The 15,206-nt window shown below is 40.4% G+C and overlaps 1 protein-coding gene across 1 annotated transcript; it reads right to left on the bottom strand.

Annotated features, from left to right (window-relative positions):
- Positions 1-3,006: 3,006 nt before the first annotated feature.
- Positions 3,007-13,757, bottom strand: LOC139391113 (melanin-concentrating hormone receptor 2-like). Its single transcript, XM_071138640.1, has 2 exons — positions 13,345-13,757; positions 3,007-4,053 (listed from the first exon to the last, which is right to left on the bottom strand). Exons 1-2 carry the CDS (start codon positions 13,755-13,757, stop codon positions 3,411-3,413), a joined length of 1,056 nt encoding a protein of 351 aa, XP_070994741.1. The 3' UTR covers positions 3,007-3,410.
- Between the last annotated feature and the right edge of the window lie 1,449 nt (positions 13,758-15,206).

Genomic DNA, 15,206 nt, shown 5'->3' with positions numbered 1-15,206 from the left:
ACATAAGAACAAGGGGACACCTAACAACTATAATCCATTGTCACTGGCACAGTCCGTGCTTCTACACCTGCATTGCTTGCTGTTTGGGGTTTTAGGCTGGGTTTCTGTACAGCACTTTGAGATATCAGCTGATGTACGAAGGGCTATATAAATAAATTTGATTTGATTTGATTTGATTTGATTTTGATTTGATTTGATTTGATTTTTGATTTGATTTTGATTGCATTAACGTGAAACTAATCTGAAATACCATATGGACAATAAGTGTACTCGGAGTACATGTGGTACACAATACAATATAACCAGGAAGTAAAACATCTTTAAGGTGTAAAACTGCAGCATTTACATATTGAGTATTTATGTCCTGCATCGGATCACAACAAAGGTTTGTTTTATTAACTATAAACACAATTTTGTAACTTACGTTATCACATCAATAACTCGACATGTGTCATTCGTACATAAATTATACTGCCATTTTGTCATCCAAAATAAATGTACTTGGTTTTGTAAGTAAAAAAAAAATAAAGTACTCTCAATTTATTTTGGAGTCAACAACAAAACAAAATAGGAAGTGTTGAACAGTGCTATAGACGTTCATATTGAAGCATCATGCTGTATGCTGATATAGAGAATGTATAGAACGGCTAGGAAATGAGCATAATAAGAAGGTTTTAATACAATATAATAATTATAATTAATATATAACTCACCTGATAACAGATAGCACAGGCTAACACTGCAGACGTACTCTACACAAGGTAGAGTGAGACAACAAATATAAGCTGTGAATATGAACAAGTTAATGTGTGTTTTAAGAAGTGTGTGTACAGGACAATTCTTCATCGTATGTCATGCTTTCAGGTGTTATATTCAGTCAATATACTTCATTATTTGCTTACTTTACTTGACATTAAAACATAACCCGCAAAGCCCCTTTCGTTTGGATGGTCTAATTGGCCACAGCCATCTCCTCTTCAAAATATTCCTTGTCTCAAATCAATACAGAATTATACTTCAGTTCTCATCAATTCATCTTCTCATCTCCTCACTCAACAAGAGTCCCGATGGTGCTTAGCAAATACCTTAAAAACAAAATAACACATTTTTATAAATGTGAGAACATCCAACGACAATAATAATATATATTTTTTAAATACACTACTGCAAAATCACACAGACTTATTTTGATCCGTATCAGTGAGTAAAAAGAACACTCCATGTCTTTTCCTACAATCTCCCCGGTCTGAAGCTGTACCCCACCCCCCTGAAACATTCTGTCCCTCCCTTTCTGCCTCCCTTCCTCAATGACAACCTGAAGATTTACTTCAACATCAATAGTATTACTGTTGATTTTCCAAGAAGTATCTTATAACAATACTATTAGTATCTGAACGTATCTGAGTATCCCCCTTGATAGAAGTCTCCCGAGTGGCGCAGCGGTCTAAGGCTGTGTGTCATGCCCTGACCATAGAGAGCCATTGCTTCTCTATGGTGTAATGGGGCAGGGCATGACCAGGGGGTGTTCTAGTATATCTGTCTATGTTGTGTTCTAATTTCTTTTTCTATGTTGGTGTTTTGTATGATTCCCAATTAGAGGCAGCTGGCTACAGATGTCTCTAATTGGGGACTATATTTAAGTAGTTATTTTTCCCACCTGTGTTTGTGGGATCTTGTTTATGTGTAGTTGCCTGTGAGCACTCCATTGTCTTCACGTTTCGTTCATTCTTTATTGTTTTTTTTTGTGCGTTTCAGTTAATAAACATGTGGTAACCATATCACGCTGCATCTTGGTCCGATAATTCTTACGACGAACGAGACACTGTCAACCGGCTGTGACTGGGAGTCCCATAGGGCGGCGCACAATTTGCCCAGCTTCGCCCAGGTTAGGGTTTGGCCGAAGTAGGCCGTCATTGTAAATAATTTGTTCTTAACTGACCTACATTTAAAACAATAAAACATATATATGCCGTCATGTCTCCAAATGCGTGTGTATTTCTTATTTAAATACTTTATATCTGTGTATTTAAGTATTTTCAAACACACAGCTCAAAAGCAGAACCTTTTTTTCGGTATTTGAATAGTTTTTTCTAAAAACCAAATACTTGCCCTAAAAAATACTTATTTTAAATACTATTTTCAAATACCTCGTTGGGTTGAATGCATGGGGGGGGGGGGGTATATTTTCAGTCCATGTATTTGAGTATTTTCAAATGCTTTCCATGTGTATTTCCAAATACAATCCAATATTCAACTACTTGTTTTTTTAATGACAAGATTATCTGCAGACGTGTTCAGAAATATATTGAAAAGTAATTGAAATACCTGAAATAGTATTTGAACCCAGCAAACTGGTCCAGTCAACTAAGTCAATGACTCAATTACCCAGGGTGCCTCTGGGACACAGGTTGAACAAGGCAAAGTACCCCAAAACAAGCTCACTCAATCCCAGTCATTATCAGGGAAACAGTCTGAGGTCATCGGTCAAATCTATGCTACACAACCCTGGCAGAGACGCATTAAAAAAAGACTACAGTATACTGTAGAATACTATACTGTACACTGTAGTGTCCCTCAATAATTTGAAGTACTTACTATAGAATGTTGTAGTATTCTGTAGAATACTATAGTAAATACTACAGTAATGTCCGCAAAAACACTACAGTCCAAAAAAAAACGCTACACTTAAAAAAAAACTATACTAAATACTAAAGTATTCTGATTGCATATGAGCTGCCCATTCCCCCCATATTGCTATACTACAGTATTCACTGTCGTTTTTTTGCAGATTTACTACAGTGAAGTAAGCAGAGAGAGAGAGAGCGAGAGAGAGAGAGAGAGAGCAAGAGCGAGAGAGCGAGAGAGAGAGCGAGAGAGAGAGCGAGAGAGAGAGCGAGAGAGAGAGAGAGAGAGAGAGAGAGAGAGAGAGAGTGAGAGAGAGAGAGCGAGAGAGAGAGCGAGAGAGCGAGAGAACGAGAGAGAGAGAGAGAGAGAGAGAGAGAGAGAGAGAGAGAGAGAGAATTTGAATGCGGTTAAAGCATGTATGAGAGAGAAAGAGATACACCGTCCTTTTGATACTTCCATTATGAACAATCTCAGTCCATTCTCAGAGTAGCTCGGCTTACACAACGATTCAGTAAACACTTGGCTACCACAGGATCAATGATTCTTAGTGATGGTGAATTAGGTACAGTCAGTCGGGTAATCCACCCACTAACACACAGTACCACTTCTGTTCCCTGGAAAGATAGCAGTGTAGTTCAGCTACTTTAACTTCAGTAATTCATTAAAATGCTCAAGTTCGTCAAAGATAGCAGAACGAAAACAGTTGACTTTTGGTAGTCTTATTGGGACGAACAGATGTCCTACCCATTCACACATACAGTATGCGAGTGGCAATGACTCTATTATTACATGGCTGTGCTGCGGCAGTTGGGGTCGGTGGCCACGCTGGAGCCGTCTGTCTTGACCACAGTGGTCTTGGAGGAGTTCTGCTGCGAGCTCCTCAACTCCTTCCTGTGACAGAGACGCTCGCGATAGTTCTGAGCGAAGATAAGCAGCATCAGAGGGTTGATGCAGCTGTGGGAGTAACTCAGACAGATACTGATATTGTAGACATAGACAAAGGTGTTGGTTGGCCTGTTGTTGCTCAAGTTAATCACCTGGATCACGTGATACGGGCTCCAGCACACCAGGAATAGAGCAATGACCATCACCACGGTCTTGGTGGCGCGCTTCGCCCAGACAGTCTGTTTACGCTTGACTCGGCGGATGGATCTGAAGACGTGGTAAAGGGTGAGGGAGTAGAAGGTGGAGATGATGATGAGAGGGAAGATGAAGCCCAGGATGGACTGGTAGAGAGTGTACCAGTACATGTCCTCAGGCCCGTCCAGGAACATCATGCATATCTCCAAGTCGCGCTTCCTAACCACCATGGCGTAGATCATGACGGGCACGGTGAGCAGGAAGCTGCCGACCCACACCAGGATGTTGATGATGATGGTCCACTGGATGGTCCGCTTCTCTGAGGTGGGGTGGACGATGGCAATGTATCTGGGGTTAGAAACAAAGAGAAACATCAGTTAGAGACAATGGGTTAGAGGTCAGGGGTTAGGTTATGTACCTGGGCTATGCCCTAATTGCACCTCATTCCCTATATAGTGCACTACTTTTGACCACAGTCCATTCCTTACACAGTGGTTCATAACTTCTTCCATTTATTAAGAATGATGGAGGCCTCTGTTTTCTTCAGGACCTTCAATGCTGCAGACATTTTGTTGTTGTACCATTCCCCAGATCTGTGCCTCGACAGAATCCTGTTCTCGGAGCTCAATTCCTTTGACCTCGTAGCTTGGTTTTTGCTCTGGCATTCACTGTGAACTGTGGGACCTTAAATAGACAGGTGGGTGCCTTTCCAAATCATGTCCAAACTATTGAATTTGCCACAGGTAAATCAAGTTGTAGAAACATCTCAAAGATGATCAATGGAAACAATGATGCAACTGAGTGCAATTTCGAGTCTCATAGCGAAGGGTCTGAATAGTTATTTAAATAAGGTATTTATGTTTTCTTGTTTGTTATACATTTGCAAAAATAAAATAAAAAACAACATATTTTCACTTTGTCATAATGGGATATTATTGTGTGTAGATTGATGAGGATTTTTTTTTAAATTAAAAAACATTTTAGAATAAGCCTGTAACGTAACAAAATGTGAAAAAAAGGGAAGGGGTCTGAATACTTAGTAGTACAGTGCACTACTGTTCACCACTACTGCACTACTGTTCACCAGGGCCCATACCAGGTCAAACGTAGGGCACTATATAGGGCATAGGGTGGCATTTGCTGGAAACATAACGATATCTCTACAGGGATCATTCAGCAGACTCCATTGTGAAGCTGTTGTGTTGTTTCAATAACACCCATTACTTTACCCCAGGCCAGTCTAGTCCAGACAAAAGCATGTGAATGCACAGACAACCCCCCCCCCCCCCCCCCCCCAAAAAAAAAAAACATAACTAAGCCGTATTTGTCTACCGGTATTTGTCAGTAAAGCAAACAGTAATTTATTAACCTGGGAGAAAAAAAATACTCTGTTTGAATGTCGCCTATTCATATGGTCTATAGTAACATTTGTGAGAGCAGTCAGACTCTAATCATGATGTGACATTAAATAAATCTAATAATGTCGTGTGTGGATCAGTTGGTAAGATCATGGATGCGTCATAAAAACATCCTTGTTCCCTATATATACAGTAGTTCACTACTTTTGACAAGATATCATAAGACTCTGGTCAAAATTAGTGCACTACAAAGGGAATAGGGTGCCATATGGAACACTGGCATATGCCCAAAGTCATGGGTTCAATTCCTTCAAGGATCACATACACACACTAAGAAATGAATGCCTTCACTGTACTGTACGTCGCTATGGATAAAAACATTGCTGTACACTATTCATGTACGGTATAGTATTCATGTATTCATGTACTGTATAGTATTAATGTACAGTATAGTATTCATGTAATGTATAGTATTCATGTACGGTATAGTATTCATGTAATGTATAGTATTCATGTACGGTATAGTATTCATGTACTGTATAGTATTAATGTACGGTATAGTATTCATGTACTGTATTTTATTCATGTACTCTATATTATTAATGTATTCATGTACTGTATAGTATTCATGTACTGTATAGTTTTCATGTTTTCCAATGACTTTCTGTCTTTTTGGGATGTATTGAGCTGGGAGCTGAAAAAAGTCACGTATAAAGTGTAATGAATAAGTAAATAAAGTTAGACTGATGACTGGCGTACTGCTTGATGTACAACATGAAATGAATCACGTGTACGTACGTACCACATAGCACCCTATTCCCTGTGTAGTGCACTACTTTTCACCAGAGCCCTGTGAGCCCTTGTCAAAAGTAGTGCACTACGTAGGAAAAAGTAATGTATTTGGGACGCAGAATATCCGAAAATAAACGATCAGAGATGCTGTTTACTGCTGATGTTAATCAAAGTAAAGTCTATAGCCATCTGCTGTACTGTGCTGTACTTAACGACCCTGTGTCACATATGTCAATGAAATAATGAAAATAATCCTACAGCCATGTCACATCGGATAATTAAAAATAAATAATTTACTCTGCGCTGGTTATGTCTTTCATGATACGACTGAATACATCCAAGGCAGGCCAAGGGATGGAGATATTGCTGTAGAGATGTCTTCATTACCATAGAGATATTACTGTAGAGATGTCTTCATTACCATGGAGATATTACTGTAGAGATGTCTTCATTACCATGGAGATATTACTGTAGAGATGTCTTCATATGGACCATGGAGATATTAGTGTAGAGATGTCTTCATTACCAAGGAGATATTACTGTAGAGATGTCTTCATATGGACCAAGGAGATATTACTGTAGAGATGTCTTCATTACCATGGAGATATTACTGTAGAGATGTTTTCATTACCAAGGAGATATTACTGTAGAGATGTCTTCATATGGACCAAGGAGATATTACTGTAGAGATGTCTTCATGACCAGGGAGATATTACTGTAGAGATGTCTTCATGACCAAGGAGATATTACTGTAGAGATGTCTACATGACCATAGAGATATTACTGTAGAGATGTCTTCATTACCAAGGAGATATTACTGTAGAGATGTCTTCATATGGACCAAGGAGTATTACTGTAGAGATGTCTTCATTACCATGGAGATATTACTGTAGATATGTCTTCATGTGGACCAAGGAGATATTACTGTAGAGATGTCTTCATTACCATGGAGATATTACTGTAGAGATGTCTTCATTACCATGGAGATATTACTGTAGATATGTCTTCATATGGACCAAGGAGATATTACTGTAGAGATGTCTTCATATGGACCAAGGAGATATTACTGTAGATATGTCTTCATATGGACCAAGGAGATATTACTGTAGAGATGTCTTCATATGGACCAAGGAGATATTACTGTAGATATGTCTTCATATGGACCAAGGAGATATTACTGTAGATATGTCTTCATATGGATCATGGAGATATTACTGTAGAGATGTCTTCATTACCATGGAGATATTACTGTAGAGATGTCTTCATGACCAGGGAGATATTACTGTAGAGATGTCTTCATGACCAAGGAGATATTACTGTAGAGATGTCTACATGACCACAGAGATATTACTGTAGAGATGTCTACATGACCATAGAGATATTACTGTAGAGATGTCTTCATTACCAAGGAGATATTACTGTAGAGATGTCTTCATATGGACCAAGGAGATATTACTGTAGAGATGTCTTCATTACCATGGAGATATTACTGTAGATATGTCTTCATGTGGACCAAGGAGATATTACTGTAGAGATGTCTTCATTACCATGGAGATATTACTGTAGAGATGTCTTCATTACCATGGAGATATTACTGTAGAGATGTCTTCATATGGACCAAGGAGATATTACTGTAGATATGTCTTCATATGGACCAAGGAGATATTACTGTAGAGATGTCTTCATATGGACCAAGGAGATATTACTGTAGATATGTCTTCATATGGACCAAGGAGATATTACTGTAGAGATGTCTTCATATGGACCAAGGAGATATTACTGTAGAGATGTCTTTATTACCAAGGAGATATTACTGTAGAGATGTCTTCATATGGACCAAGGAGATATTACTGTAGAGATGTCTTTATTACCAAGGAGATATTACTGTAGATATGTCTTTATTACCAAGGAAATATTACTGTAGAGATGTCTTCATATGGACCGTGGAGATATTACTGTAGCAATGTCTTCTGTACAGGCTTCCCGAGTGGCGCAGTGGCACTGCACCTCAGTGCAAGAGGAGTCACTATAGTACCTGGTTCGCATCCAGGCTGTTTCATATCCGGCAGTGATTGGGAGTCACATAGGGCTGCGCACAACAGGCCCAGCGTCGCCGGGGTAGGCCGTCATTGTAAATATGAATTTGTTCATAACTGACTTTTAATTAAAAAAGCCACATGAACCTGGCATGGTCATGTATTGTATAGATGTATTGACGGACAGAAAATGGTGCGTATGACCTTCCTATCAACTCAATCAAAGATTGTTACATACACAGATTAACAGATGTTAAACCCGATGAATTGAAATATCTGTGTTTACCAATGACTAGGGAAACTGACCAGGGGAAACTGACTAGGGGAATCTGACTAGGGGAATCTGACTAGGGAAACTGACCAGGGGAAACTGACTAGGGGAATCTGACTAGGGAAACTGACTAGGGGAATCTGACCAGGGGAAACTGACTAGGGGAATCTGACCAGGGGAAACTGACCAGGGGAATCTGACTAGGGGAAGCTGACTAGGGGAATCTGACTAGGGAAACTGACTAGGGGAATCTGACTAGGGGAATCTGACTAGGGGAAACTGACTAGGGGAATCTGACAAGGGAATCTGACCAGGGGAATCTGACTAGGGGAATCTGACTAGGGAAACTGACTAGGGGAATCTGACCAGGGGAATCTGACCAGGGGAATCTGACTAGGGGAATCTGACTAGGGGAATCTGACCAGGGGAATCTGACCAGGGGAATCTGACTAGGGGAATCTGACCAGGGGAATCTGACCAGGGGAAACTGACCAGGAGAATCTGACCAGGGGAATCTGACCAGGGGAATCTGACCAGGGGAAACTGACCAGGGGAATCTGACTAGGGGAATCTGACATGGGAAACTGACTAGGGGAATCTGACTAGGGAAACTGACCAGGGGAATCTGACTAGGGAAACTGACTAGGGAAACTGACTAGGGGAATCTGACCAGGGGAATCTGACCAGGGGAATCTGACCAGGGGAATCTGACTAGGGGAATCTGACTAGGGGAATCTGACCAGGGGAATCTGACTAGGGGAATCTGACCAGGGGAATCTGACCAGGGGAATCTGACCAGGGGAAACTGACCAGGGGAATCTGACCAGGGGAATCTGACCAGGGGAAACTGACCAGGGGAATCTGACCAGGGCAATCTGACCAGGGGAAACTGACTAGGGGAATCTGACTAGAAATTCTGACCAGGGGAATCTGACCAGGGGAAACTGACTAGGGGAATCTTACTAGAAATTCTGACCAGGGGAATCTGACTAGAAATTCTGACTAGGGGAATCTGACTAGAAATTCTGACCAGGGGAATCTGACTAGAAATTCTGACTAGGGGAATCTGACTAGAAATTCTGACCAGGGGAATCTGACTAGAAATTCTGACTAGGGGAATCTGACTAAAAATTCTGACCAGGGGAATCTGACTAGAAATTCTGACTAGGGGAATCTGACTAGAAATTCTGACCAGGGGAATCTGACTAGAAATTCTGACCAGGGGAATCTGACTAGAAATTCTGACCAGGGGAATCTGACTAGAAATTCTGACCAGGGGAATCTGACTAGAAATTCTGACCAGGGGAATCTGACTAGAAATTCTGACCAGGGGAATCTGACTAGAAATTCTGACCAGGGGAATCTGACTAGAAATTCTGACCAGGGGAATCTGACTAGAAATTCTCACTGGGTATTCTGACTAGGGGAATCTGACTAGAAATTCTGACCAGGGGAATCTGACTAGAAATTCTGACCAGGGGAATCTGACTAGAAATTCTCACTGGGCATTCTGACTAGGGGAATCTGACTAGAAATTCTGACCATTCTGACCACAAAATATAAGATTGTTTTTCTCCAATGTTTGTAAAACAATGTAAAAAAAACACCGTAAAGTCTCAAAACATTGGGTTCTCTTCAATCTGTGTCGCTGAAGCGTTAAAGATTCCGCGATAGAAATTGAAAAGTAATTTCCTATTGAGCCGACATACGCAGCATTTACTGCGAATGCAGTCTTCTCCGTTAACGCAAGAGCATACATTTCAATCACGCATTAACCTTTGAACTTTCATTATACGGATTGAATACAACCCATGGATAAAACTATAATATTGATCTTGTAGAGACGGGTCAGTCCTTTCATCCATTAGCTCTGTCTATTAATTTGATAGTGGTTACATTTATCCATTTGCGCTCTTGAAGAAGAAATATTCAACTGCGAGTAATGTTAACTGGCGGGTGAATTGTGTGAGACAGAATATGGATCGTCGCTCCACACAACACGTTGGCCGTGTCTGAAATGGATGTATTACCTCGGTCCCAAATGAAGACGATAAACCAGTTAACCTTGAATATATGTTTTATGTACGGCTATGAGCATTCAATCTGTGACCATCCATTTCATTATTAACTCATCAATGTCTACCCTCTGGGTTATTGACATGGCAGGGTGTACATGATATTTGCAGGCTGTTATACTAATTGATAGGCTGTATGCTGGCGGATCCATATTAGATCAGAAAATCACCTTTTTTAAAATGTTGTTCTAATAATCACACCGATAGCAATAACATGTATTTATTTATGACAGACTCCTCCTAAGTAAACTGTAAACTGTAAAGGGGTTACTGTGAATTTGACAGTAGTTTTACAGGCAGCTTGTGGCAAGTCAAAATCTGGTATTTCATATTACAGTACACCTACTGTAATATAATTATGATATCGAAGCAAGTACTGTGTAATGACACTCAGTACAATGTAGTGAGATACAATGCAGTAAGACACAATGCAGTAAGACACAATGCAGTAAGACACAATGCAGTAAGACACAATGCAGTAAGAAACAATGCAGTAAGATACAATGCGGTAAGATACAATGCAGTAAGATACAATGCAGTAAGATACAATGCAGTAAGATACAATGCAGTAAGATACAATGCAGTACGATACAATGCAGTAAAATAGAATGCAGTAAGATACAATGCAGTACGATACAATGCAGTACGATACAATGCAGTAAAATTGACTGTATTAAACTCCAATCTGTCTCTTATACAAATTGGCGTGGCACCATAACCACAAAGGAGTTACATTGGTTACAACATTCTCAATCAGGGGTGCAACACATATAGCCTCTTACAAGGCATCCATCAACATAAACTCAGCAAAAAAAATAAACGTCTTCTCACTGTCAACTGCATTTATTTTCAGCAAACTTAACATGTGTAAATACTTGTATGAACACAACAAGATTCAACAACTGAGACATAAAGTGAACAAGTTCCACAGACACGTGACATAATGTGTCCCTGAACAAAGGTGGGGGGGTCAAAATCAAAAGTAACAGTCAGTATCTGGTGTGGCCACCAGCTGCATTAAGTACTGCAGTGCATCTCCTCATGGACTGCACCAGATTTGCCAGTTCTTGCTGTGAGATATTACCCTACTCTTCCACCAAGGCACCTGCAAGTTCCCGGACATTTCTGGGGGGAATGGCCCTAGCCCTCACCCTCCGATCCAACAGGTCCCAGACATCTCTGGGGGGAATGGCCCTAGCCCTCACCCTCCGATCCAACAGGTCCCAGACATCTCTGGGGGGAATGGCCCTAGCCCTCACCCTCCGATCCAACAGGTCCCAGACGTGCTCAATGGGATTGAGATCCGGACTCTTCACTGGTCATGGCAGAACACTGACACTCCTGTCTTGCAGGAAATGATGATGCTGTGACACAACGCCCCAGACCATGACTGACCCTCCACCTCCAAATTGTTCCCGCTCCAGAGTACAGGCCTCGGTGTAACGCTCATTCCTTCGATGATAAACGTGAATCAGACCATCACCTCTGGTGAGAAAAAAACGTGACTCATCAGTGAAGAGCTCTTTTTGCCAGTCCTGTCTGTTCCAGCGACGGTGGGTTTGTGCCCATAGGCAACGTTGTTACCGGTGATGTCTGGTGAAGACCTGCCTTTACAACAGGCCTACAAGCCATCAGTCCAGCCTCTCTCAGCCTGTTGCGGACAGTCTGAACACTGATGGAGGGATTGTGCGTTCCTGGTGTAACTTGGGCAGTTGTTGTTGCCATCTTGTACCTGTCCAGCAGGTGTGATGCTTGGATGTACCGATCCTGTGCAGGTGTTGTTACACGTGGTCTGCCACTGCGAGGACGATCAGCTGTCCGTCCTGTCTCCCTGTAGCGCTGTCTTAGGCATCTCACAGTATGGACATTGCAATTTATTGCCCTGGCCACATCTGCAGTCCTCATGTCTCATTGCAGCATGCCTAAGGCACATTCACGCAGATGAGCAGTGACCCTGGGCATCTTTCTTTTCGTGTTTTTCAGAGTCAGTAGGAAGGCCTCTTTTAGTGTCCTTAGTTTTCATAACTGTGACCTTAATTGCCTACCGTCTGTAAGCTGTTAGTGTCTTAACGACCGTTCCACAGGTGCATGTTCATGAATTGTTTATGGTTCATTGAACAAGCATGGGAAACAGTGTTTAAATCATTGAATATCTGTGACGTTTTTGGGGTTTTTACTAATTATCTTTGAAAGACAGGGTCCTGAAAAAAAGAACGTTTATTTTTTTGCCGAGTTTATGTTAATGAGACAGAAACAACAATACCTTGCACCCACTAGTGGTCAAAAGGTTTTTGGCACTCCAGAGATACAGTAAAGTTGAATTACGATACCATTCGAAATATAGCAATTATTTGCCCCAGACCACAACATTTTCCCACAATGCACCATATTTTACACTATGCTACAGTAAAATGTTTCAGAGTATTTTACTGTTCATAAAAGCCAGAATTGAAGTATAATTTTCAGTTTTCTGTTACTATGTAGGCCTAATCCTCAGATACTGATCTGCTTTGGCTGTGTTTTATCACTGAACCCTCTGACCATGGTCCCCAACTGGAGGCCTGAGGTTGTTGTATTTTACCCCCCCAAAAAAAGTTTTCTGAGCAACATTGTATTATTATTCTTTCTGGTATTATTATTATTATTTTCATTGCTGGAAAAACATTATGTAAAAACACCAGGAAATCAGCTCCATCTGATTTTAATTTCAGAAATGTGTTCCCAAGTACTGCCGCGCATAACAGAGAGACACGTGATCTTATACAAACGTTGCAAGGATTTGGAATGATTATGTTTTAGTCAAATGTGATATCTGTTTGGGTTTCTTGTGGTCAATTTGGAGTCTACACATTAATGTCTAATTATGTTCCGGCTACCGACCATTCATTCCTCTCAAGAAAAAAAATCGCCCCTCGGCTGCATATAACGAGTGTTCTTCGTAATAACCTGTAGGATTCAAACAAACTATGATATAATCATATCCTACACCAGGTTATGTCTACCTGGATACATAAAGGTGAAGGGAGACCAAATTGATGCTATATTCGACACCTCTCTTTGTCATGATCAAACTGACACCTGTTGAATTTGGAGAGATGGAGACTTACCTGTCAATACACAGTACCGTTACAATCCCCACGGTAGTGAACTGGTTGCTAACATCCACCACCACGACAGCTTTGCACATGAAGTTCCCGAACACCCACTGTCTGTCCCGGACCAGCTGGTGAATGTTGAAGGGCATCACCAGCAAGAAGAGCATATCTGCAACGGCCAAGTTCAGCACGTAGATGTCCGATACAATCTTCTTCTTGCATGTCGCCACTGCGTAAATCACCAAACCGTTGGCGATCACTCCTATAGTACACAGGATGCCGTATATGGACGGGAATATGTGCATAAACGTCGCCAGGTCGATGAAGCTGGGTGAGGATTGAGTCGTGTTCACACATGACGAGTTGTTGGTGAAGTTACCTATTTCTTCATAGTTACAAAATATGTCCGAGCTATTTATAATCATATTTAGACCTTCAGATATTTGCCGAACTTGGTCGTGATTGATAACGCGCGGGTCAGTATTAGGCTATAGATAAGCACTAACACTGCCAAGCCGACAAGTCATACTGTACCAGCTTCTATCCAAATTTCTAGAGGCTCAACTTGGACAACGCTTCTGGATAAACTGCAGCGCGCGTATCCTTTGGTTGACGCAATTCTTTAGATGATCTTGTAAGAAACTACAGTACAAGTAAAGAATGTGTTTCAATGAGATTCTGCTGATGGATCATTCGCACCAAACCTGGGAACAAGCCGATGCCTCTAGAATAACAAATTATTCACACAGGAAGCCGCTACCTTCCTGGACTGGACCTCCGTGTGCGTCTCCGCTGCGCTCTCTCCCTACCCAATAGCGCACCAGATTGTCACTGACTCCGTGAAGGATAAAACAATCCGATAGTAGTCTCCTCCCTTCAAAATATCCCGATTTATTTAACACTTGATAAAACGTAAATACATTTGAGAGAAAACTGATTGGAAGATCAGTGAGTAAATCCTCCCACAAAAAAATAAAAATGTTGATCTGTTTCTTGCTCTGAAAAACAACTCGTCCATGCATCCCGTTGCGCACGTCATGAGTAAATTGACTTGTGTCACGATGTTTTGATTACATGTTGCTTTTTTCAAAACGACAGTATCAATGATACGCTGTTGTTGCCTAATATTATTTAGGCCTTTTATACGTCAATCACAGAAGTACAGATTGGTTCGTATACAGTCAATAATTCAACGAAGAACCATTAAACAATTAGACATTATTTTAGTCAACAGCTCCTTTAGCATGTTACATAAAAAAATAAAACGTTTACTGTGTTATAAATGAAACATATTCTTTAGTATGTTATAAATTAAACAGAGCGTTTAGTATGTTATAAATGAAACAGATCGTTTAGTATGTTATAAATGAAACATGTTCTTTTGTATGTTATAAATTAAACATATTCTTTAGTATGTTATAAATGAAACAGATCGTTTAGTATGTTATAAATTAAACATATTCTTAAGTTTGTTATAAATGAAACATATTCTTAAGTTTGTTATAAATGACGCAGATCGTTTAGTATGTTATAAATGAAACATATTATTTTGTATGTTAAAAATGACGCAGATCGTTTAGTATGTTATAAATGAAACATATTATTTTGTATGTTAAAAATGACGCAGATCGTTTAGTATGTTATAAATGAGAAATAGTCTACTGTCCATTAATGCCCCAGACTTGACGTCCACGTACGTCCCCGCTAACAATCGAATGGCATGATATTAAAAAAAAAATCCCTTTTAAAATCCATCTGTTTAACCATCCTGCTGAGTTCCGGTCGAATTGGACTGATTTACAAGTTTTCTCTCCGAAAAAATGAAGTTCATTTAATCTGATTGTCATAAGGTCACATGACTTTGTCCAAACATG

This window comes from Oncorhynchus clarkii, chromosome 31, assembly GCF_045791955.1.
Source record: "Oncorhynchus clarkii lewisi isolate Uvic-CL-2024 chromosome 31, UVic_Ocla_1.0, whole genome shotgun sequence".
Taxonomy (NCBI): domain Eukaryota; kingdom Metazoa; phylum Chordata; class Actinopteri; order Salmoniformes; family Salmonidae; genus Oncorhynchus; species Oncorhynchus clarkii.
Note: the sequence above shows the minus strand (reverse complement) of the source record. Positions and strands in the feature narration are given on the sequence as shown.

Excerpts from the sequence above, each read along its gene's own strand:
- LOC139391113 (XM_071138640.1), bottom strand. The coding sequence starts at position 13,757 with ATGATTATAAATAGCTCGGACATATTTTGTAACTATGAAGAAATAGGT. Across the intron at positions 4,054-13,344 it reads ACGGTACTGTGTATTGACAG|ATACATTGCCATCGTCCACC; the intron begins GTAAGTCTCCAT and ends TTCTAACCCCAG.